The sequence below is a fragment of the Canis lupus genome, chromosome 24 (genome assembly GCF_003254725.2).
Source record: "Canis lupus dingo isolate Sandy chromosome 24, ASM325472v2, whole genome shotgun sequence".
Lineage (NCBI taxonomy): Eukaryota > Metazoa > Chordata > Mammalia > Carnivora > Canidae > Canis > Canis lupus.
The window spans coordinates 27,035,876-27,061,695 of NC_064266.1; the positions used below are offsets into that span (position 1 = coordinate 27,035,876).

General features: G+C 39.0%; 1 protein-coding gene across 7 annotated transcripts in view; it reads left to right on the plus strand.

The window, feature by feature from the left end:
- The window catches only part of RALGAPB (Ral GTPase activating protein non-catalytic subunit beta), an 83,342-nt gene that overhangs the window by 36,108 nt on the left and 21,414 nt on the right, over positions 1-25,820 (plus strand). For 5 of the 7 annotated variants that reach the window (XM_049100186.1, XM_049100187.1, XM_049100188.1 and 2 more), the window contains 12 exons: positions 210-324; positions 697-844; positions 3,147-3,211; positions 4,416-4,545; positions 6,341-6,474; positions 7,747-7,929; positions 9,155-9,306; positions 15,605-15,792; positions 18,124-18,230; positions 19,797-19,949; positions 22,176-22,385; positions 24,257-24,415. In XM_049100186.1, the coding sequence (XP_048956143.1) occupies positions 210-324; positions 697-844; positions 3,147-3,211; positions 4,416-4,545; positions 6,341-6,474; positions 7,747-7,929; positions 9,155-9,306; positions 15,605-15,792; positions 18,124-18,230; positions 19,797-19,949; positions 22,176-22,385; positions 24,257-24,415 (1,744 nt within the window). The remainder of the gene's footprint in view (positions 1-209; positions 325-696; positions 845-3,146; positions 3,212-4,415; positions 4,546-6,340; positions 6,475-7,746; positions 7,930-9,154; positions 9,307-15,604; positions 15,793-18,123; positions 18,231-19,796; positions 19,950-22,175; positions 22,386-24,256; positions 24,416-25,820) is intronic. The other 2 variants (XM_025470055.3, XM_025470058.3) reach the window with 1 other exon arrangement.

A 25,820-nucleotide genomic window follows, 5' to 3' on the forward strand; every position in this document is an offset into this window, starting at 1 on the left:
AAATTCACACACACAGACACACACACACCCTAGAGAATATAAACTCAGCAGAAAGTAGTTACTGCATTCTTTATGAAACCAAACCCAGTTGTGAAAAATTGACATAATGTGTATTTGGCAAAAAGCTAAAAACATACTTTGGTTTGGAAATACCAATAGCTATTTCTTTCTTTCTTTCTTTTTCTTTTTTTCTTTTTTTTTTTTGGCAGAGAACTCTCAAAATTCAAAAGCTATGTAAATCCAACAGAATTGAGAAGATCTTCCATTAATATCCTCCTTTCTTTATTGCCCCTCCCTCATCATTTTGGCACAGTCAGATCTGAGGTAATGTTTTACTAAAGTTCTTCATATTCTATATTCTGTTCTGTGTGCTTATTCAAGTCAAATTTTAAAGATGGAACATGAGCTTTTTAAAAACTTTTTTTCAGATTATTTCAGACAAATCAACGATTTGTTGTGGTATTTATTCTATCAGCCAGCCAGCATGCCTTGGTCTGCCATTTCAAGTGGTGATAACTAGTGACAGCTAATTAACATGTATTGTGTGAGTTAGTGCAAGACTTAATTAGCACAGTGGCTAACTAGACAGATTGAAAGCCTCGCTTGTTAGCCTGGTCTCTTTGTCCAGTGTAACAGTTTCCACATGGGCATAGTGCACCACAACAGTTGATGTTGAATATTATGTTTCTTCCATAGGTGGTCCTGGAAGGGAAGTTTAGTAATGATGACAGCTCTTCATATGATAAACCAATAACTTTTTTGTCCCTGAAGTTGAGACTTGTGAATATACTAATAGGTGCCTTGCAAACGGAAACGGACCCCAACAACACTCAAATGATACTAGGTTTGTGTTCATATTTTCTTGTAGGTGAACCCATATACTGTTGACCCCAGGCGTGCTTGGAAGGCAGGGTCAGTGTTGGAGCCCGAGTCTAATACAGCTCTACTTAACCAGAGGCAGAATTTGTTTGCTTTTATATGCGAAAAAGTTTAAAAAGGTTAGATGAGGGAAGGGGAAAGCGTTAACAGTTGTCTTAGGGGGTCATTTTTGCTTAGTCTTATTTGTGTTATTTTTCTCTTTCCTCACTCCTCCTCTCCCCATCTCCCCTTTTACTCTCCCTGTCTCCTCTTTCCTTCCCTCCTGTATATCTGCATTCTCCTCTGCCTCCTGCCTGTTATGTCCATGGGGAACATTCTTGAGATGGGTGTAATTCTGGAAGCCATATCAGAACCCTGCCAGGAGGAAACTGAGGAGTAGCTGCTGCTGTGCTTCCTTCCTTTTTCCTTCATGTTCTCTGTTGGTTTCCTGATCATACTGATTCTCTTAAATCACTCTTAAATGACTCTTTATCATTGTGGCCATTGCCATATTTCAGGCTTCCATGATTTTTCAGCTTGATTACTACAACTGTCTCTTTCTGTACTTAATGGCTTTTCATCAAAGCCAGGACATGGTCCTAGGTACAGGTGCTCTGAGGAGAGCACTAAAGAACTGAGTGGCATGGCTTTCATCCTGGAGCAAGTCTTATTGAAGAAATTAGTATATCCTCCAAAAGTGTCAGATAATGACAGAGGGTAGGGCTGATTGCTTATCTTGTTCAGTGTCTTCAGTGTTGAGAGAAGACACCAAATGAGCAAGGAAGAATTCATAGGGAGAAGTGAAAGTTAAATTTGATATTGTAGGGCAGAATTTGAATAGGCAAAAAGGAGGCTAGGATTTCATTTCAGGAGAGGAAGTGTCATGGCCAAAGAATTGGTGATGGCAGGAGTAGTTGGAATGAGCGTTCAGGAAGTATAGTATGGTCTTCAGTGAGAAGATGGAGTAAGTGGGGAAGAATAAATCCTTTCATTCTATAAGAGTTGAAAGAACAGAGGCTAAACCTTGCTATGAGAGAACCTCCAAGTTGTAATGTTTTAGGTCATTCAAATAACGTATCACTTGAAATCAGATAATTTTCTACAAAGTCGTTACTTAGTTTTGCCTCACCCTTGTTCTGAAGAGTTCCCTATGTGCATTTCAAGGAATAGTCAATTATCATTTCTTGCCATAGATTGCCAAAGCTGTGTCTGTCCTCTCCTTACCCATTGTGGACAAGAGTACTCCTGCCCTGAGATGAGAAGCAGTATAGCTAGGCTCACTGTCTTATATCTGTTCTAGTCTTTCTAGGGTTGTAAATTCCTTGATAGTAAATATGTGCAGCTCACCTTCAGAATATGCAGCCAGGGGTAGCCCTGAACCATATGGATTTAATCAGTCTTAAAAAGTAATCTGATCAGGAGCACCTGGGTGGCTCAGTTGGTTGAGCTTCTGACCGGTGATTTCTGCACAGGTCATGATTTCATGGGTTGTGGAATTGAACCCTGCATCTGGGCCCCAGGCTTTGTGCTCTGTGGGGAATTGGCTTGAGATTCTTCTCTGCCTTTGCCCCCTTTCCCCACTCATGCTCGCTCTCTCTCTCTCTCTCTCTTTCTCTTCCTCTCCCTCAAATAAATAAATTTTTTATAAAAACAGTATGGTCAGAAAGATATAGCTGTGATTTTTATTTTGTGATTTCTTTTATTTCTAAAAGAATATGATCTGTTTTTTAAAAGTATTCTATAGTATTTTTCTTCGTTTTTATTAGCCTTGAAATTGAGATGTCTACAATCGTTTTAAACACCAATTTAAAAATACCTGATAGTGGTCATGTTTTTATATAGTTAAGTTTGGGCTTCAGACTTATTTTAGAAAATGTAGTTTTAAAACTTTGAGGGCAGGGACACCTTGGGTGGCTCAGTGGTTGAGCGTCTGTCTTTGGCTCAGGGATCTGGGATCGGGTCCCACATCAGGCTCCTTGCACAGAGCCTGCTTCTCCCTCTGCCTCTGTCTCCGCCTCTCTCTCTGTCTCTCATGAATAAATAAATAAGATCTTTAAAAAAAAAAAAAAAGAACCTTCAAGGCAGATCAGAATTAGGGCATTTCTAAAGAGTGTGTTGTTTTTTTTTTTTTCATGCCAGTCAATGGATTTATTAGTAATTTTATGGATATTTCAGGAATAGTCAGCTAAAATCATATTCTTATCTCTGGTGTTAATTGAGATAGTTTAGTCATTTTAGTAGTCTTGTCCTATATTTAAATAATTTTTTTTTTTTTTTTGCTGTTACAGGGGCAATGTTAAATATTGTTCAAGATTCAGCACTTTTAGAAGCCATTGGTTGCCAAATGGAGATGGTAAGAAGCATACCACATGTAATCTGTCAGATAATAACAATACCTGATTTTATGTAAATTGCATTCCAAAATGTCTGTCCCTGTGATTTTTAAAGGCATTTGTTTGTAAATGCAGCTCAATGATTCAGAAGGATCCTATTTTAAAATGTATGTTTTGAGGTTTCTTACCGGTGCTTCCTCAACCATTTGTCAGGTCCCTGGGAGATTCTGCATGAGAGTAATTTCAACTAGATGCAGTCTTTATTTCTGGACAGTTTGCACTTAAAGCTCTTAACTTCTTTTGCTGTGTTGGTGAACTGGCTTTAGTAATCTAGGAAAACCCTCCCTATTCCATAATTCCTTCTATCCCTAGTAGATCTAACACTGGCTAGAAACAAGCATCAAGTTTATTCTTTTTCATCTCATGAGCTCTTTTAGCTCCTTTAGACCAAATTCGAAGGTCCCCCAAAACACCAGTACTTCCAAATTAAAAAACTTCCCAGAGACTCCCACTGCTCCCTGCTTCTGGCTTCAGGATATGTGATCCCCATGCTTAGAGTAGAGGCAGGAGAGTGGGGAAATTAATATGTTGGATATAGAGCTGGGTAGATATGGGATGAGTGATCAAATTATTATTAAGGTAATTATATTCCCAATAGGTGGCTAATAATAATCAGCTGATCTGGATATAATGAATTTTGTTTATATGGGGAAAAATGAGAGAAATCTTTAACAGATACCTTTCTTAGCTGCTATACATATAGGAGTTAATCTTTATACTAACCATGATATCATTTGTGTTATATAACTACATTTGAAAGTTATTATTGTTTGTTTATTTGTGTTTTCTTGAGATTGTACTCCTGTTCTGAAATTTTGCTTAGGAGGCCCTAGGGTAATTCTTTAAGGGCCCAGAGTCATTAGCTAGTTAAGTCTAGTGAAAATAGGAAAGGTCTTGGGCTGGCCCTTTGTAAACAGCAGCAAAGAAGACTCCAGAATAGACATCCATAATCATCAGACCCTTCATATCCTTCAGTAGATGGTGTCTCTGAAGAAACACCACTAGTAGTTTTAATCTCTTGTCAGTTTTTATCTGTGAATCCGTTTGTGCTACTTAGTTGGCCCATTCCCTTTTATCAGCATGACTTTTAATGACTGACTTCTATCTGTGCTTGTCAGTTTTGGATGTAGCCCTCAAATACTTGATTCATTTTTATTTGACTAGGGTGGTGGAGAAAATAACCTGAAGAGTCATAGTCGTACTAATAGTGGTATTAGTTCAGCAAGTGGTGGAAGCACAGAACCCACAACTCCCGATAGTGAAAGACCTGCTCAAGCTCTCCTAAGGGATTATGGTAAGCCATGTTTGTTTGTTTGTTTTTTTTTTTTTGAAATCCAAAGTTCATTGAATAACTTTTAATGCCCAGATATATAAAACAAAATCTTTTTAAACAAAATTTTAATGTTCATAATTTTAATGTACTTAAGTATAATAGATTATTAGTCTGAAAGATTTTTTAAGAGAAAGCAAACCTTTTAAAATTAGCTCTATAACTTTTAGTAGCTAGATTTTGGATAGTTTATTAGATTTTATAAATGATTATAGTGAGTGGTCAGAAAATCTCTATATTCTGTATCAGATACTGGTACTGCAGAGAAATAGGATGTCCTCTGCCTCAGGATGACAGAGCTAGCCAGCACATCAACTACTGGTAGTGTGATAAGTGGAGTAGTAAAATATACATTAGATGGAACCCAAAGGAGAGAGTCTTTGTGTTTAAAAACTATAAATGCTACTATATACAACTGGTTAGATTTTTCAGTCACAAATTTTAAGTGAAAGTAAGGAAACATTTGCTAGTAGAGAGCATCCTATTCAGTTATGGCTTCTACCCTTGGCAATTACTTTTATGGGTTCTTTGAATTTGTGGGTGCCTTTGTATTTTTACACATAATTATTAATATTGTATTGAATCTGTGAGTGCTAGTCTGATTTGACTGGAATGAAATCTAGATCCTTAGATGTGAATTTAATTTTTTAATTATCTGGAGAATTCATGAGCCTAGGAGTCCAAGCATGTTTAAATTTGGGTTAAGTATCCTTGAGCATATCAGATAACATCAGGTCATTGTGTGGTTATTCAATAAATTTAGATATTACATTTATAAATAAGCTATTTAAATTGTTACCTTATTCATTATGTTCATGGATTTAAGTGTATTATAGGTGAAAATTTGTTTTTCATGCTTTCTAAAACATTTTTAAACTAAAAAACTTTTGAATTATTGTATGTGTTCTAACATGAATGTTTGAAGTGATTATTGTTTGTTTCAGCCTTTTGAACTGGTGTTAGTTCTCCTTGTAATGTCATAGTTTTTATTAAGAAATCCAGATTTGTGTTAGTGTCGCATGAATGTCTCTCTTTAATGATCATTCCTTTTTCTGTTGTCACTGCCCTCTTTCTGATAGGATCGACAGGTATAATGTCCCTAAAGCTTCCTTTATAAATTCCATTTAAATTTGTCCTTATTTATTATTAGCTAAGTAGTAATTACATTTAAATGTAGAACTGGAGGCCATATAAATACATGGTGACTTGGTTATTTACTTTTTTAAGAAGTATTAAAGTAGCTTTAGAGAATTAAATGTTAAAATGTGTTTGAAAAGGCATTGCATGTGACTTTTGATAGTTTAAATCCTAAAAATAATTTCAACAGATGTTTTGGGATAGTCCTAGCATCTGAGGAGATTCTAAAATGTGAATTATTTTTTCTATAAAATTCTGAGGAAATAATTGATAGCCTTTTCATTGTTTTTATGAAAATATAACTATGAGTTAATTAAGAAATTCTAAAATTTATATTATTATAAGAATGATACTGAACTGCCAAATCCTAGTGGATGTCTGTATAAAAGTACCTGAGCTGGGAGCTAGAAGCTGCTTTGGTCCAGTGTGTGTGCCCTGTGCACTGTTGTTTAGTCAGGCTTGATACTCAGGCCAGTGGGGTGGGGAGCATAGCACTGTGTGGGTGCCCGTCGTGCTCACTGTGGCTGCTGTGGTCTGTGCCTGGTGGAATGCTGTGCTTCTCGTTACTAATGCTTAGTTGTTTTCCCTCCCTGTGGGATGTGGCATTGGGGTTATATCCTAGCTCTTAATACAGATTCAGCTGCTGGGCTCCTGATTCGCAGCATTCATCTTGTCACCCAAAGACTCAACTCTCAGTGGCGGCAAGACATGAGCATATCACTGGCAGCGCTGGAGCTCCTCTCTGGCCTGGCAAAGGTGAGAAGGACAGTCCTTTTATTTTAGCCCAACAGCTTTAGACCATGACTCTTTTTCCTGTATCTCCCAACTCCTTGGTACGGGTATCACAGTGTTGCTTATACTCAACATAGTTTGTATCCAGAGTGTGCAAAAATGAGCCTCCAAGTGAAATTTTACAAAATGAACTTTACTTCTTTTAGTAGGTTGAAAGATTATGAATAATACTTTTGCTGTTAAGTTACAGGAAACATTTCAATCTTCCTATTTATTTGCATATGCTAATAGAATACTTGTTGATTTTGTATTTGCTTATAATACCCTTAAATTTCCAACATGACATTTGGTGCTGTTGTAGGATCATATGATTTGGATAAATACATATAAAAATGTACATATGTCTCAAAAATGTTTGTGCTGAGTAGAAGAAGCTAGATCCCTTCCCCTCAAAAAGAATACAATACATATAATTTTATTTGTATAAAACTCTAGAAAATGCAGATTAACCTGTATTGACAGAAAGCAGATCAGTAGTAACATAGGAGGGGGCATAAAGAAGTGGAAGAAAGGATTAGAAAGGTGCATGAGGATATTTTGGGGGGTGATGGGCATGTCTGCTATTTTGATTGTGGTGATATGATAGTTCACAAGTGTATATTTATGCCAAAATTTATAAAATTGTTCACTGCAAATATATGTAGTTTCCTGTATGTGAATTATACCTCTGAGCAGCTAGCTATACAGAACTTTATAGCCCATAGAGCATCACCGCAGCATTGGGTTATAGGGCTTAAGAAATGTACACATGTTGCATTGCCAGCTATTCTTTTGATATCTAGCAATGATGAATAGGTGCATCTAGGAGTTTAAAACGGTTTTAGCCAATGAAGAAATATGCTAAAATGAAATAACTGTTGTAGAGTTTGAAAAATGTCCTCTGATTTTATAGAGTATTATGTGATAATTTATCTGAAATATTGTTTCTCTGTATAAATAATATTTTATTTTTAAGATATATTTATTTGAGAGAGAGAGGGAGAGAGAATTTCAAGCAGGCTCTACCCGCAGCACAGAGCCCCATCTGGGCCTTGGTTGTAAACCCTGACCTGAGCCACAATCAAGAGTTGGACACTTAATTGATTGAGCCACCAAGGTGCCTCTGTATAAATAATATTTTAAAAAGCAAAGTTTTCTGTGGTGTATTACTGTGTCAGAAAGGCCAGGCTACAGTGAAGATACTGTGAAATTGGTACAGTTTCTGGCTAACTGTGTTCCCCATATGAATATGCTCAGGTGAAGGTGATGGTTGACTCGGGAGACCGGAAACGAGCCATCAGTTCTGTGTGCAGCTACATCGTGTACCAGTGTAGTCGGCCAGCTCCTCTTCACTCCCGCGATCTGCACTCCATGATAGTAGCAGCTTTTCAGTGTCTCTGTGTCTGGCTGACAGAGCATCCTGATATGCTTGATGAAAAGGTTAGTTTACTAGATCTTATTTTTAATTTTTTAAAAAAAGATTTTATTTATTTATTCATGAGAGACACAGGCAGAGGGAGAAGCAGGCTCCACACAGGGAGCCCCGTGTGGGACTTGATCCTGGGTCTCCAGGATCATGTCCTGGGTCGAAGGCAGACACCCAACTGCTGAGCCACCCAGGCGTCCCAGTTTACTAGATCTTAAAAGAGGAAGGAGAAAAAAAAATGTATGTTGGGAAAATGCCTCCTAAAAGAGAATATTTAAATACAATATTGCATACTTTAAACTGAATATACTTGTTATATTTTGATAGAACACTTGTCCTTTTGAGCACAACTCAAAATTGTCATCATGCTTGTATTTGGTTGCAAATTAACCCATAGAGAAGTTCTTTTGAAAGATAGAGCCTTGACTGATTTATCTGAACTATCAAGAATATTCTTTCTTGAAAGGATGTGGTAGCCTCAGGATGGTCAGAAGGCACTTTGATCACCCATTGCCAAACTTCAAAGGGCAGTTGGTAGCCAGGCTGCAAACCTAGAGCATAGCTTGATGTAAAGGTTTGCCTGTATGTAAAAATTCCATTTCACATGTTTTCCACTTTCAGGTAGGTCCAGATATCCCAGATATCTAGGCTGATTTCCTTTGCCATTGTTTTATTTAATAATTTCCTTATATGGAGGCAGGCAGTTATGAAGAATTCATAGTATAAGTAAGAGATATCAGGCTCGTTGAATATTTATGGAGAGCTTTATATCGTTTATAAAATAATACTGTTGATTAAATCTTAGTTATTTTCTTTATGGCTTCTAATGTTATGGTACCAAGAATTGCTTAAAAATGTCAGTAACTGATGAACTTCCTTTTGGACAATCTAATATGTCTTATTAAACTACCCCGGGTTTAGCTGAATTACTGTTCTGTCTCTTTAACTTGGGCTTTCTTGATCCTATAGTCTGTGGTAATTTTATAAGAATTATGACTGATAAGATTGAATTAGATTTATCATTAATTATTATCTAACTTAACACTCAAATTCATTTCTTTAAAGAGAAATTGGGGGGCAAAGTTTATTATATTATTGTGAAATTAACATACACCTATTAAAATGAGAAGGAAGCTTGAGCCCACCAGCCAAAACAGAACCACTGTTAGCATTTTGATGTACTTATCTTCTCACAAGATAGGTATATTACAAAAACTGATTTGCTTCTCCTGCTTCTAGGACTGTCTTAAGGAAGTATTGGAGATTGTGGAACTGGGTATTTCAGGAAGTAAGTCCAAGAACAGTGAGCAAGAGGTCAAGTACAAAGGAGATAAGGAGCCAAACCCTGCATCTATGAGGGTAAAGGATGCTGCTGAAGCCACTCTAACATGGTATGAAAGTGACTGCACAGGGATTGTGCCTGGCAGTTAGATGGGGTTAGCTATGATCCATGTTGTTTCCTCTCCCCAGTTGTTCAGCATTAAGTGATATAACCTTCCAGGATACTTTTTCTCTAGAGTAAAGTGGAAAGGAAAAACATGTTTTGGGAACCAAACCAGGAATGTGGGGCTGGGAGTTTGAGTCCTTGTTTTTCTGTGCTAGTTGGCATTAATTGAAGACATGTCGTGGTAGAATTAGAAAGGATCTTGGAGAACTTTACTCTCCTCTTCACTTTGGTGCCTGAGTCCAGAGATGGGATCTGCCTGAGGTCACACTATTAGGTCTCCTCCTTTTTAGCTTAGTGGTCTGTAGTCTGTTACATTTATAGTACATATTAGAAGTTCATTCAGTCAGGATTTCTTGAGTTCCCTCTTAATAGGGTTGTAAAGATGAATCAGATTCAGTTACCGCCCTCAAAGAGCTTCTTGTCCAGTAGGGAAGATAAGAGATGAACACAAATAGCTGTAGTGTTGGGAGGAGATTAGGTGCTGCAGGAGAAGAGGTATAATAATGTGTTGGAAGGGGAAAATGAATTTTCACAGGATGGATGAAGTTTCATCAGAAGCCAGATTAAGGAGTAGTTAAGGCAGCAAGAGAAGATTCACTACCTAATCATTTAGGTAGTGAAGGAATGGAAATAGGTTGGAACCTTAGAAAAGTAGCAGCGATTGCTTAGAGAGTTTGCATTTGGCAGATAAGTGAGGAAAGTGGAAAGAGGGAAGGAAGGCAATGTAGGCCCATTTATGGATTAAAGAGAAGGAGTTGAGTGGAGAAGATTAGGTAGAATCATAGTGCAGATGGAAAGATGGGACTTAGGAAAGGGTGAGTGTGAGTGTGGGTGAATACCCAGAACACATGAGAGCAGGAAGGAGGATGTCTGGTCAGTCTGGATTGCTCGTTGTGGTCTTAAAGTGGTAGGCAAGACTACTCGCAGATTTGTATGTACATTGGCCGGTACCAAGGTCCCAGAGTCTTTGGAGTTCAGTGGTCTGTTTGTCACTTGAGGCATGCACAATAAAGTTGGATCTCTTCCTTGTGGGCTTTGGTTACTCAGTACATTTTTAGAAGCATGCGTGCTTCAGTTTAGTCCTGCTTACTACGCTAGCTAGGCATTCATTGGGATTCTGGAAGTTTGGCTAATAGCTGGAAATTAAGAAAAATGTGAATGTGGCTGTTGAAACATTTGCTTACACAGACGATGAGTATTAGAAATAATAAGAGTTCAGGGAGGTGCCTGGATGGCTTGGTTGGTTAAGTGTCCAACTCTTGGTTTCAGCTCAGGTCATGATCTCATGAATGATGAGATCAAGCTCCATCTTGGGCTCCGTGCAGAGAGTCTGCTCAAAGATTCTCTTGCTGTGCCCCTTCCCACCACTCTGTGTGTGTGTGCGTGCACGTGCACACACACACGTATGGCACACACACTCTCTCTCTCTCTCTTTCCTTTTTTTTTTTTTTTAAGATTTTACTTATTTATTCATGAGAGACCTAGAGAGACATAGGCAGAGGGAGAAGCAGGCTCCCCATGGGAAACCTAATGTGGGACTTGATCCCGGAACTTCAAGATCACACCCTGAGCCAAAGGCAGATGCTTAACCACCCAGACATCTCTCTCTCTCTCTCTCTCTCTCAAATAAGTAAATAAATATTAAAAAAAAAAAAAAGTTCACAGAGAAGACCATGTGGGTGTGGGGTAGACTGAAAAGCTTTATGAAAGAACTGAGTCTTGATGTGTGCCTGGAAGAGTAGGAAGGATATAGAGAGAATGGGGGAGAGCATTTCACACTGGGAACTCTATTATACAAGAGTAAGTCTGCTGCATCCAGCCTCAGTGAGACATTCTGATGAGAGTATGACTGGCAATGAGAGTTGGATGTGTGCTCAGAATGAGTAGTGAGCCCTGGCTTCCAGGCATCCTAGCCAGTGGTTATCTAGGTGGCTCATCTCTTTTATCTGCAGCTGTCTTGTCTCTGCTGGCAATTCCACAAATGATATCTCCAGTTACCTGTCTTGAAGTGGGCCCTGCAGAGTACTGTCATCATGAAACCTGTCCCAAAATAAATCTCACTGTTTCCTCAAAATTACGGCTTTATGTCTGCATCACTGCTGTTTTCTGGTTATGCAAACACAGACAGACCTTTGGCTTTTTTTCTGATTTTATCTCTGCTTTATTTGTCATTGACATATGAAGCCAGTGACTGAGTCTAGTAGACTTTATTTTTGGAAGTATTTCCCCCATCCCCTCTAACTTCAGCATGCTGGTTTATGCTCTTCTCACTTCTTGTCTAATTTCCCTGTTTTTAATCTTACCCTTCCTGTCCATCTTGCATTCCATTTTTTTAACTCGTCCTTAGGAACTGCTTTTTTTTCTTGCTGCTCGAGTGGTTGAAAACTGAATAGATCTCTGTTTCCTGCTATGTTGTCTGAACTCCTTGTCCAGTTTTCAAGGCCCTCCTTATTCTATCTCCACTTACACTGTCTGATATTTCCCAGCACATCCCTTCTGCCATAGTGGGACCTGGCAGGCCATTTGTGGCTGTGAACTGGGCATGCTCATACCTGTCTTTGTGTATTCCCTGGGTTTCATGACTTCCTTCTTTTCCCAGAGGGTCACGTCCTCTTACTGTTCAGTGCTCACATCAGATCTAGCTACCTCCTTGGAACCTTCCTGGCTATTCTGCTTCTGAATGATGACTCTTTTCTGCACCTCTGCTCATTTAGCCAGACCCTACTGCATAGTGGAATTCTATACTGTCACGATCATATCTGGTTATATTTGATACATGCTAGTGTTGTCTCCCCAACTTGGGCAGAGGCCACATTTCCTTCTTTAACACCTCTCACAACGCTAAGAATAGTAGACAGTTATGAAGTACAGATTGGCTGGTTTGGGTGTTTTCTCCTTCATGTACTAATACAAATTCAGAATTAGGACTCTTGAAGTTTTTTCAGCAGGCGCTCTGCTTAGGCCACTTGTAAGACATGTTTACAGAGTATTTAGTCTCTAATTCGGGGATACTCTAACCCCCAAGGTTTCCATTTCATTTTTATTATTAAAAATTCGATGTTTACATTGAACCGAAATCTCTCCCACTTTGCATTCTACTTTTATATATATATATATATATATATATATATATATATATATAAAATTTGAACTTATGGTTTTTTTTTAAAGATTTTTATTTATTTATTCATGAGAGACACAGAGAGAGAGAGAGAGAGGCAGAGACACAGGCAGAGGGAGAAGCAGGCTCCATGCAGGAAGCCTGACGTGGGACTCGATCCTGGGTCTCCAGGATCAGGCCCTGGGCTGAAGGCAGCGCTAAACTGCTGAGCCACCCAGGCTGCCCGCCTTCTACCTTTTGTTTCTAATTCAAACTCTTTTTTTTTTTTTAATTTCGTTTTTGATTTTTCTTTTTAAATATTTTATTTATTTATTTATTCATTCATTCATTCATTCATTCATTCATTCATGAAAGACAGAGAGGCAGAGACATAGGCAGAGGGAGAAGCAGGCCCCACGCAGGAAGCCTCACGTGGGACCCGATCCCGGGACTCCAGGATCGTGCCTCAGGCCAAAGACAAGCACTAAACTGCTGAGCCACCCAGGGTCCCTAATTCAAACTCTTGATAGAGGAGGAGTCCTTTTTTCCAGGCAGTAACAATGTCTGAAGATAGTGCTCATGAAGATAATGATTCATTTCGCCAATACTTCAAGCTATTTGTTGTATGACAGAGATTCAAGTACCTTTATTATCCTGGTTATTCTCTCAGTGGTGTGGGTTTGACTACATACCTCTTAAAGGTGGTTTACAAGTACAATATTCTAGGTGGGGTCGGATGATCTTTACACTCTATAGGATATTATATTTTCATTAAAATGTACTTGGAGACTGCACTGGGTTTTCGAGAACTTGATGATTTGCATAAAGTCAACTAAAATTAGAGTCTTTTTCACACATTTATCTTTTGTCTGTTTTTCTCATCCTGTACTTACTTGTTTGGGGGTATTTAGATGTACAGAACTCTACATTTAAACTTGAGATCTCGTTATGTAAGATTTGCCTCATTATTTGGATCCCAACTCCTCCTCTAACATACTAGTTCGCAGCTCAACTTTTGGTCAACCAAAGATTTAATGAGCCTGCTATGCATGTTTCCTAATCAAAGACACTCATGAAAATGTTGAACAGAGATAGATTCACAAAGCATATCATCAGAGTTTTTTTTTTTTTTTTTTTAAAGGTTTTATTTATTGGGACAGACACCTGGATGGCTCAGCATTGGGGCATCTGCCTTTGGCTCAAGGTGTGATCCCAGTCTGAGGAGGTCTGGGGAATCAAGTCCCGCATCGGGCTCCCTGCAGGGAGTCTGCTTCTCCCTCTGCCTATGTCTCTGCCTCTCTCTCTGTGCCTCTCGTGAATAAATAAATAAAATCTTATTTTATTGATGACCTGATTTTATTTATTTATTCACGAGAGGCACAGAGAGAGAGAGAGGCAGAGACATAGGCAGAGGGAGAAGCAAGCTCCATGCAGGGAGCCTGATGTATGATTCCATTCCAGGACCCCAGGATCACAACCTGAGCTGAAGGCAGATGCTCAACCACTGAGCCCCCCAGGTGCCCCTCAGTAGAGATTTCCATTCAGATTGACAGGGATATTTTAATGATGTCTCCAGGTTTATACCATACACCATCAAAGACTTGTATGTCTTGATTTCAGAAACCATTCTCTACCTTTTTGGTCTAGTCACTCACTATATGAAGTTACATTTTCCTATTTTCTGGTCTGCTGGTATTTCATCTGTTTTCCACAAATCCTTAGAGGCTTGAACTCACCATCAGATTCTCTTGGTCTTTGAAATTTTTAGACCATTCTCCTAACAGGAGGGAAAATTTTAGATGAAAAACGTCTGTTGAGCAGTGTTGCCTTCCATTATCAAAGGTATTTGGGTTCAGGCATTAGAATGAAGGAGAAAGGGAGAGGCCACTCAGGTTAAAGATTGAGATGACAAAAATGTGTTGGAGAGTATTAGCTTTACAAATGAGGTACATATGGGGAAGGCTTCGCAGCAAACCAGTAGTATGTCTGATCTACATGAGATGCATATAAGGGATCAGGTAATATTAGGACCATAAGATAAAATTATTACAAGGTACTTTCTGTGCTTCAGTTTCTTCATTATAAAATGAGAATAATTATGGTACTTACCTTATAGGGTTGGTTTGATAGCTAAATAAAAGAACGTGTGTAAAGTGCTTAGAGCAGTGCCTCATGATAAGTGCCAATTATTGTTAATTGTATGCAGAAATTTCTATGGACATAAACATTTCTGAATGTTAAGTCTTGTGTAGTTGAATTCCAGTTTACAAAGCATTTTTTTTCGTAAATATTCTTATTTAGTAATTACAATAGTTCTGTGAGATGTACTAGTAATGCCTCTAGTCTCATCTGTAAAATGAGGACAATGTCTACTCAGGGCCACACAGTGCTAAGGCAGCAATCCCTGGTTTCTGGTTGCTTAAAGATCACTTATCACATCTGAGCCTGAATTTCCTCATCTGAAAAATTGAGATTTGGCTGGTCTTTGGGTCCTTTTCTAGGGCTAGAAGGCATTAGCTAGCACAGTCCTGATACCTGGAGCACATAACATGTTTTTTTCAATATATCTTTGGGAGCTCCTCAGTTTGGAGATGTGGTTAGTCAGGTTCTCTGGGTTAGCAAGCTCTGAGAGAAATTTCCTTGCAAGAAGTTTATTAGAAGGTGCTCTTAGGATCAGGTGCTTATGGGAGTGAAGGGGGCAGGGCTGAGCAGAGGGAAGGACTAAGCTGGAACAGATGCAGCAAAGAACTCTGGGGCTGGGTTGGGCCTTCAGGGGTCTCAGAGGTAGGGCAAGGGGCCTGGGACTTGCCCCCACACCCTTTCACTGGCTGTGGGTTGTTCTGGGACAAAACGTTGATTTGGGGTGAGGTGCTTTTTCTTGACTGAGAGCAAGTCCTAGAGAGGGATGCAGCTGAAAGCTGTGGCCACCATCTCTCTGTGCTGTGGAGGAATGAAGCTTTCAGTCTTGAAGGCAGGAATCTGGACCACACACCACAGTGTCCACCACAGAGAGTAATCTGACTTGCAAAGAGGAAGCATGGCTGTGGTCACTTAAAATTCAAAGTAGAAGGACACATTGATGCATGAGGTTAACCTAAGATTTTGCTTTGGGGATTTACTGTTATCTTTTGCATTCTCCTAGTATTATGCAGTTGCTCGGCGCGTTTCCTTCACCCAGTGGTCCTGCCTCTCCTTGTAGTCTGGTGAATGAGACCACTTTGATTAAATACTCAAGGCTGCCAACCATAAACAAGCATAGTTTCCGGTACTTTGTCTTGGATAACAGTGTCATCCTGGCAATGCTGGAGCAACCTCTTGGAAATGAACAGAGTAAGTTTCAGCACTTTGGGCCTTCTCCACTGCTAAATTGACATGTTCATCAGTACTCTCAGGCTGTTTCCAGGATCAGGGAAGAAAAGACTGCAAATTTACAGAATTTTGCATTTGTCAAAAGGTCTTCTAGCTGTGTGATAATAGTACCTGAAGAATAGAGGGTCAGAAAATAGAATATACGTATTAAACAGAATCTTTAGAGGCTCTTTGAATGTATCTGAAATACCAGAAAAGAGCTCTCTAGTTCTATAAAAAGTTTATTTTAGTGGGGTTTTATTTTATTTTATTTTTCTATGTATAAAAATTATTACTCTTCTTGAACTTTGGATCTTGCCCTTCTCTTCTACTGGCCCTGACTCCACTTTGTGGGGCCACCCAAACAGGTGGGAGGTTTGAGGAATTGTCTTGGCCTGCTCCTTCCTGTTTCTCCTTTCCACAATTGATGTCCAAGTTTCTACCTACCCAGTGACTCTTGAATCTTTTTTTCCTTTCCATCCCTCCCAATACATCCAAATGCAGGGCCTTATTATTTCTTACTGAGATTATTTTAGTTGCTTCCTACTTAGTCTGATCCCCCCTTCCTTCTGCTTCCAATATGTCTGACCCTGCCCCCAATCTTACTTGCTGCCACCATTGTATTCTTCCTCAAATGTGGATCTGACCATGCCAGTGCCCTCCTGAAAGCCCTTTAATGATTTTCCATTGACACACCATGCACTGGTTCCCTCCTCAACTTCAATTATAAACCATCTCAAGGTATATGATTACCACTGCAACTCAGGCTACTCAAAGTACATTTTTTTTTCTGATGGTAGTTGGAATCAGCCAGTACGTAAAGGAAGCATGTTCTCAGAGAGACCCTTATTTCTTGAAAAGTGAAGGTTACAGAACCCACAGAGAGGGTCCCGGGAATCATTCACTGTTCCTTCATTTATAGGTGAAGAAATGGAGGCTCAGAGAGGATATATGACTTGGTCAGGGTTACTCAGGAAGTACATGGTATGGCTAGGACTAGTGTCCAAATTTTGAGTGTTTCTGTTGTCCTTGTCCCATAAGATTTTCTCAGTAATTAAAGATTTGACTTCTTACCTTTACAAAGGTGAACAGTGTCTTACAGTCCTAAGCAGATTCTTTTGAGATTGTAGGAGTAGGATCTCATGAATCCATAAAATAAAGTGAGACATTTCCCTCTAGTTAGGGGATGAGTGAATACCATCACAGGTTTCCATTGTATGGTGATAAGATACAAAGACTTTAATATAAAAATAGATGTGGCCTTTAATCATTTTCCAACTCCAGAAGCGCTGGTTCCAACTCTTTCCTGCATGTACTTCTTCTCTATCCCAAACCTAGGGCTTGCTTCACTTTCTTCCCTGGTTCCCTGGCTTGTGCCTATTATTCATGATTCCTCCAGCTTTCTACTCCCAAGCCACCTGCTAAGGAGTCTGAAATCCCAGTGTCCCCTTTGGGTTTCCTGGCCTGAGGGGTAAGTGTCAGCCCTCTTCCAGATTTTTTAGGACTTCCTTTCTCTCATTCCCAGTAATTTCACTGCATCGGAAGCCTACTAAAAACATAAGCAGATGGGATTTTATAGATTTACAAGGACATTTTCATAGTTTATTTTAATAGTTAATAACAGAAGAAGTGAGAAAGTTTGAACAGGTTTAACTCTCACACCAGGACAAAAGGGAGGAATAAGAAGGAGCATCTGGGCCACTCCACAAGTCCATCCTAAGTTTTTTCCCCTCCCATCCCCTGCCCCTGAACTTCCCTGGGGTGGAACAGTGACTGCCTGTGGTGGATAACACACAGGTCTGGATGAATGCAACAGCAGCACTGCAGAATCCCAGTCTGCCTTTCTGTACTTTGGTTCTTCTCAACACTGGAAGAGTATTGCTTAGGAGAGTGTTTGCCAAAAATGTATATTTGTACCACTGGAGGCATGTGAGATGATGTTAGTATGTTGAACATTATTTTATGTATTGTTAAACATGTGTTTAAAAAACACATTATTAGCACACCACAATTCAGAGTTTTCCATTTAAAGATACACTGTTTCCTTTTAAAATAGACTTAAGTTTTAAAAAGAAAGTAAGTGGTTGTTACAGAATAAGATAATAGTACTTATGGTCTGTGGATAAGGCAGAAACCACAGAGGTAGACCACTAAGAAAAACCATGCTATGTTTTTCAACACTATGCTAGGGCTTTGATTATTAGAGGCTTTTCAGTTGATAACAGGTGTATTATAAATAGTTGTCTGAAATAAAAACTTTTTTTTTTTTTTTTTTTTGAAATAAAAACTTTTTCCATCAATATTTTATTCCAGATGATTTTTTTCCCTCTGTCACTGTGCTGGTTCGAGGAATGTCTGGAAGACTTGCTTGGGCACAACAACTTTGCCTTTTACCCAGAGGAGCAAAAGCAAATCAGAAGGTATCCATTAGATGTTACAGGGAAGTGACAAGGAGTGAGTGAGCGCATGCTAGTGTGCATGCGTGTTATGATTTAAAGGTTAAATAACATCCCAACAAAATTCATTGGTAAATACTTTTGATCCTAGCCAGGGTTCAGTCAGTTGGTTCACATCAGAATCATCTTAGAAGGCCATAATTCCCACATCCTCTAAATTACTCTTTAAAGACATCTTTAAGGTTGATGTGTTTTCAAAAAGCTTTCCAGGTGATTCTGATATCTGTTTATGATTAGGAACTACTGTTCTGAGCTGTGGCCTCAGTTTTTAATGTAACGTTAAAATATAATAAAACTCAGGTAAACACCATATATGCAAAACATTCGGCCAGATTCGTGATCTCTCTGGCAGCAGGACTTAGTTTCAAATCATTTTTATATAATTTATTTCTGTATAATTGATAATACACCTTATAAGTTTTTGAATATGCTGTATACTGAAATCTTATTTGGGGTGGCATAGTTTATTTTCTTTATAACATTTGTAATTTTGTGAGTAAAATTTGCTTATGGGAAAAGGTTGGAAAATTCAGATAATCAGGAAGAAGTCTTAAGTCATCTGGACTCTCGCCTTCTAGAAGTAGTCACTCTTAATATTTTAGTGGATTTCTTTACAATATTTTTTACTTTCTGTACACAATAATATTAAATAGAATTTGAGTCCCATTTGTATGCTGTTCTTTTCACTTATTATATTACAAGCTTATACTTATGTTACTAAAAATTCTTTAAAATATGACTTCATAAAATGTCACCAGCATTTAAGAGAGACAACCGCAAAACTGGAGCATGTGTCTAAAATCATTTAACATCCTAGATGTCTTTTAGGTGAGATACGTTTTTACCCTGTGAGGAACACACCTCTGTTTTCATATGGTGGCGTCATGCAGATCACATTCCGTCAGCACTGTAAGCCACTAAATTAGCATTAAAGACAGGAGGAAGGAGATCAGGAAAAGAACGAAAATTTGTTGATGGTTTAATATGTGTGTTATACATTTTTATTTAATCATTACAACAACCTTGTGATGGATTATTTCCACTTCAGTTGCAAAAACAAATCTGCACAGTTAATGTATGTTAAAGCAGGGATTTGGAGCCATGAGGATCTGGATTTGGTATTCATTTGAACTCACTGTCTAGAGAGCCCCAGTGGACCTAAACTTGTACTTTGTTATATAGGATAATTTGAGACCCCTTGGGGAAGAGGAAAGTTTGAGTCTTAAGCTCTGAACTGCCTTATCCATTGGTTTGCCACTTAATATGAGAGATTCTGGCCTGGGGCAGTTGAGGTTTACAACCCGTAAGTCAAAAAATCTACAAATTGATGAACATTTTTATAATAGTAAAAGAGTACCCTGGAACACAGGCTATTTACCTTTGTGTTAGCAGTGGTATTTGTAGATTATTACTGAGTTCTAGTGTTATGTAATCCCAGGAAAACCGGCATCCAAGAGACCAGGGAAGTACATGTCATCACAGATGGCACCAAATGTAATACACATAATATTATTTGTTTTATTTTAACAGCTTTTTGTACCTGAACCTCGTCCAATTCCTAAAAATGATGTTGGATTTAAATATACTGTCAAACATCGACCATTTCCTGAAGAGGTGGATAAGATTCCTTTTGTGAAAGCAGATCTGAGCATTCCAGATTTGCATGAAATTGTCACTGAAGAAGTAAGATAAGTTATTGTCAGCTTTTGTTAAAGGGAATTACTATAAACATTCTTGAACAACTGCCATGGTTGAGACTACTTTTTTTTTTTAATTATGTTACTGGAGGTGATTCATAAGATGGCATAGATCTCTGTCATCCAGGTTATCATGGAAGACAGTTATAGTTTGTGGCTGATTGAAAGGACCTGGACTTCTCTCGTAGAGAGGTGTCTGGGCTGCCAGGGCTGGTCCGTGGTAGGTTTCTGCAGGATGGGGATATGATCAGACTCTCGTGGAGGATATTTGGAGAAGGGAGACCCATTCAGAGACTTTGCTGACCATTCAGACAGGGAAAAGGAAGGACCGCCTGACTGATACTGGAAGTTGAAACACATGGAATGTGCCGTAGCGGTAGACCCAGGCAGGCTTCAGTTGGTAAAGGAAGCCAAAGAGCTGAAGAGTATAGATTCTAAACCTGAGTGACAAACTATCAGTGCTACTTAGAGAAATATGGATTAGTTAGGAAGAGGACAGATTTGGGAAGATGGGAAAAATGTATTTGGTTTTAGATTAATATATAGTTAGATTAAGTAATTGGTATCTTAGGTCAAGAGAGAAGAGTTATAAGAAGTACGGGACAGAAGGATGTCAGGATATGAGAGAACAGAAGGGCAGAAATGGAGGCTGCTTATACTAGCCAGGGAGATGAGGGAGAAGGAGCACTAAGGAGAGGCCCCTGGATTTTGGCATGAACGTGCCGGTGACCTTTGAGAGCAGTTCCAAAGGAGTGTTAAAGTCAGGGACAGGAGGGTAAGGGGCTGGGAGAGGCATGGTTAATGAGCGACAGTGAACATAGACTATACTGTTAGCACTTAAGAGAAGGGTATAGAGTAGATAATAGCATGAGGAAATTGTATAGCTAAGGCAAGGCAAAGCTAGATTTTACTTCTCTTTTTCCTTTCTCTCTTTTTTTAAACTCATGGATGTGAGGAATATGAACATGCTTAGAAGCTGAGAGGAAGGAAGCAGTGGAGAAGGGCTTGTGTCTGCTAACACTGTAAGATGGGCTAGGAAAAACCATGATTAATAGAATAAGGCCCTGGAGGCAGTAGGGTCAAGATTCTAAGTGATTGCATCTAGAAGAACCATATTTCTGGTTAGACAGAGGAGGAGAGAGCAGGTGGAGATTCAGAGACATTTAAAGGTGGAAAGGAGGGAAACTGAAGGATCTTATGTAAATTTTAATTTTAGCTCTTAGCAATGAAATAGGGAATAAAAGATGGCTCATAATATTGCCAGGCAGCCCAGCCCAAGTTAAGTAGCATCGCCTGTAGTGAAATTATTTAACTCACTGTGCTGACATTCTTCGAAAATCCTTGAGGTCTGGAGGCATTAAGTTAAAAAATTTGAGTGGTATGGAGATGGATGGGGTAAAAATATGGAAGAGTCAAAAAACATAGCCATTTATATGTTTAGAAGAGGTACTAAGATGTTAGACTTGGGGGATTAGGCTTGGTTGGGAAGTAGGTGTAGGTAAAGCCAGGTACTAAATGGCCTGGGAAAATAGAAGGAGGAATTGAATGCTCACAGTGCTGGCAAAGCACAGCTTGAGGAGTGAAAGTGTGGGAGAGCTGTAGGACGGGTCTTATGGTTGGAGAAGAGAATCTCAGGATTGTAATTCTTAAAGTACAGCTTCTCTAAGGTACAGAGTGTGCTCATGGATGGCCAAAGTTGTGAAGTTTGAGGAGGTTATGGAAATAAAAGCCAAGCAATTGCAAGGATCATTGCTCGCACCACAGAGGATGGAGTTTAAACTAGAATTGTTCAGAAGGGAAGCAAGGGTTGCGGAGAGTCTCTGAATCTAGTGGAGTAATCCGTATGGACGAGGACTTTCAACATGAGGCCCCTGCAGGGTGAGGGTGGACAGTGATCTGGGAGTGGGAATGAAAGCAACAACCCTGTCCCCTTTCATGCCTGTTTGAGGGGAAGCAGAGATAGAATGGTTTCATTTACAGCAAGGAGATGAAGGACATCATTGTTGAGGCGATAGCGCAGGGGTTTTTGGTATTTGTTTTAACCTTGAACATGTTTGCTTGGTTGCAATCTCTATTGAGTTGAAACTCAGTGTTGATCACTGAAAATTATCTGCATTTTTTTCATTGCTTAATACTTTATTTTTAAATTATGATTAATCCTAATACTTTTTTAAGATAGTTCCAAAAAAATTAAATATTTGGTTTATTTCAGTTAGAAGAGAGACATGAAAAATTAAGGAATGGCATGGCCCAGCAGATTGCTTATGAAATACACCTTGAACAACAAAGTGAGGAAGAATTGCAGAAGAGAAGTTTTCCTGATCCAATTACGGATTGTAAGCCTCCACCTCCTGCCCAAGAATTCCAAACAGCACGCCTCTTCCTTTCACACTTTGGATTTTTGTCTTTAGAAGCATTGAAGGTAATTTTCCTAAATATCTTTGAGTAAATATATTCATAAATTAACATGAAGTTGATGATAGCTAAAACATTTTTTATGCAAATAGAAGAAATTAAAAAAATAAATCTTACCCTGCATGCAAGTAAATGAAATTCTGTGGTGCTGCAATTTTTACTTTGTAAGTCCAAAACAGTTTGTCCCACGAATCCTTCAGGATTGAGGAGACAATCCCCCTATCTGAGGGAGATGCTTTGGTAATACACTAAGTTCTGAAATTCCCTGTGTAGGACCCATATCACATGTATAAATGAAATCTATAGATAATTAGAAAAAGAATATTAAAAATCTCCTAATGAACATTTATGACTGAAGGTACAGGCTATAATGAGCTCTGCTCTTTCATACCACTTTTAAAAAGTAACAAGTATTTGTGAGCCGAGAACTTCTTATGTTGTGTAGGTTCTAAGATCAGACTGGCTGGGTTTATAGCCTAGTGATGCTTGCCAGCTGTGCAGTCTTGGGCAGTTGCCTGATGTCTCTGAGTCTTAGCTCCACATCTGTGAGGAGACGATGAAAGTACCCACCTCACTATGGCTGTGTGAGACTGGGTGAGATGCTTCATGCTTTATTTAGCACACAGCTGGCCAGCCTGGAAGGTAAATACTGCCTTTTTTTTTTTTTTAAATAGGCTCCATGCACAGTGTGGGACTTGAATTCACAACTCTGAGATTAAGAGTCACACACTCTACTGACTGAACCAGCCAGGGCCCTGATATTGCCATTATTCTTTATTCCATTATCCTTAAAACAGTTTTATAAAGAAAAGAGATACTATTCCTATTTTCTAGATGTGGAAACAGGCTAAAAGTGTGAAATAGCTTGCTTGAGGTGAACTTGGGATTTGTACTAAGGCCTCTTTATTTTGAAAAGCAGAATTGAAGAGTGCTAGGCAAAAAGTTACTCATTGCACAAGTTGTCCCCTGCCCTCACTCCCTAGCAGCTGCTTGGTTAAAGGCCATTTAACTTTTTAGAAAAGAAGGGGCAAGGGCACCTGGGTGGCTCAGCAGTTGAGTGGCTGCCTTTGGCTCATGGCATGATTCTGGGTCCAGGATTGAGTCCCGTATCAGGCTTCCTGCGAGGAGCTTGCTTCTCCCTCTGTGTCTCTGCCTGTGTCTCTGTGTCTCATGAATGAATAAATAAAATCTTAAAAAAAAAAAAAAAAAGGAAAGAAGGGGCAACATTGCTAGTTTTAGGTTTCAGCACACTGATGGAAAATGTTCTGTGTTGTAGAAAAGTGAGTTGGTGATGGAGAGTATGAACATTACTCTGAGCTCACAGAAGTGGCAGGAAGGACAGAGGGAGAGAAAGAATCTCAAGCAGGCTTCAGTGCAGAGCCTGATGTGGGGCTCAGTCTCACAACCCTGAGATCATGACCTGAGCAGAAATCAGGACTGGGCCACTTAACCAAAATTACAATCATAGTATGATCTTTATTGTCTTTAACAAAAAAGACAATTGATAGGAAGTACACAAGAATGTTAAATAGTTTCTTTAGGATAATGGTGGTGCTTATTCCTGCCACTTTATAAGTTTTTTACTTAATATTTATTAAACTATGAACAAGTGTTGGTCTTATATATTTTTTTAAAGATTTTATTTATCTATGAGAAACATATGGGGTGGGGGTGGGGGATGGGCAGAGTCACAGGCAGAGGGAGAAGCAGGCTCCATCCTGGGAGCCTGACGTAGGACTCAATCCCTGGTCTCCAGGATCACGCCCTGGGCTGAAGGTGGCGCTAAACCGCTGAGCCACACAGGCTGCCCAAGTGTCGGTTTTATAATTAGAGTAGTGAAAAGAGAGAATAATTTCTCCTTTCTTCCTTTGGTGGTAGGAACCTGCAAATAGTCGCCTACCTCCTCACCTTATTGCACTTGACTCCACGATACCTGGATTTTTTGATGACATTGGATATCTGGATCTCTTGCCGTGTCGTCCCTTTGACACAGTTTTTATTTTCTATATGAAACCAGGTCAGAAAACAAACCAGGAGGTAAGATTTCTGAATTTGGGGGATAATTTTTTATGCTGTAAATGTAAGAAGTTTTACTTGCCTTGTGCTTATCCATAGTAGGAGATAGGTTATACTTGATGCTTAAAGACTCGTGAACCAGTTCAGAATGGAATTAATGAAAATTATCATGCTCAGAGTCCTAAGTCTTGACACTCAAAAGAATGTGATTAGGGAGGAGCCACAATGTGTCTTTCTTCCCCTTAAGGAATTTAGATTGATAGGACAAAAGAAACTAAAATACAGAAGGTTAGCAACAAAAAGCTAAAACTAGGCCCTGTTGTTTAAGAAGAGTGAAAAACAGCAGTAGATATTTGCTGAACATCTTCTGTGTGGCTCACTGTGCCTGGGTATAGAAGTAAGTAACAGTCTTTCCTCCTGAGGAGCTCATCTTCTAGGTAATATCGAAAGCAGGTAAATTTCAGTTGAGGCCTGCTTAGCATATGTTTGGGAAAAGACCTCCTGAAATAAAGTAAAGGGTAAAAATGGAAGACTTAAGTAAAATTTAAGTTAAAGAAAACTTTTAAGTTTTAGAGTAGGAGAATGATGAAGAAAAATAAAAGGGGATAATGGGAAACTGAGAGTAAATGACAAAAGATTTAAAGCATCTGTTGGAAATGAATAGTTGAAACACAGAATAGGCAGGCACCTACCAATTTTTGACTAGGAAAGGGCCGAAATTATATTTATCAAATACAGTATTAGATGTGTAGGGCATTATGACTACATGATCTTGGAATTTTACTATAGTCCGTGTAACACTGTTAGCTTATCAAATTGAAGATACTTTAAGAAATTTATCGGGATCCCTGGGTGGCGCAGCGGTTTTGCGCCTGCCTTTGGCCCAGGGCGCGATCCTGGAGACCCGGGATCGAGTCCCACGTCGGGCTCCCGGTGCATGGAGCCTGCTTCTCCCTCTGCCTGTGTCTCTGCCTCTGTCTCTCTCTCTGTAACTATCATAAATAAATAAAAATTAAAAAAAAAAAAAAAAAAAGAAATTTATCAAAGTCACAAAATGTTTATTTTTATTATAAGCAGTATTTCAAATTATTAGTGAACTACTAGAAAATGAGAGGTGAACAAGCTCTACAGGGTATCTAACCTCCCAAAACTACTGTCTAAGGGGGGGGAGACAGATGACTAAATAAACAAGAATTGTAAAGTATGTTAATTAGAAGCATGTTTTAGGAGCCATAACCAGGAAAACCTAACCTCGTTTGGAGTTTAGGAGGAAAAGACATTTTTCTGATATCTGCAGTTATGTTTGCAGTAGGTAAAAAGGTAGAAGCAGGTTGTTACTAACAAAGTAGTAGCATATGTAATGACCCTGGAGGTAAGAGAGAATTCCATCTTCACAAAATTCATTGTGGAGTGAGTATACTTGGAG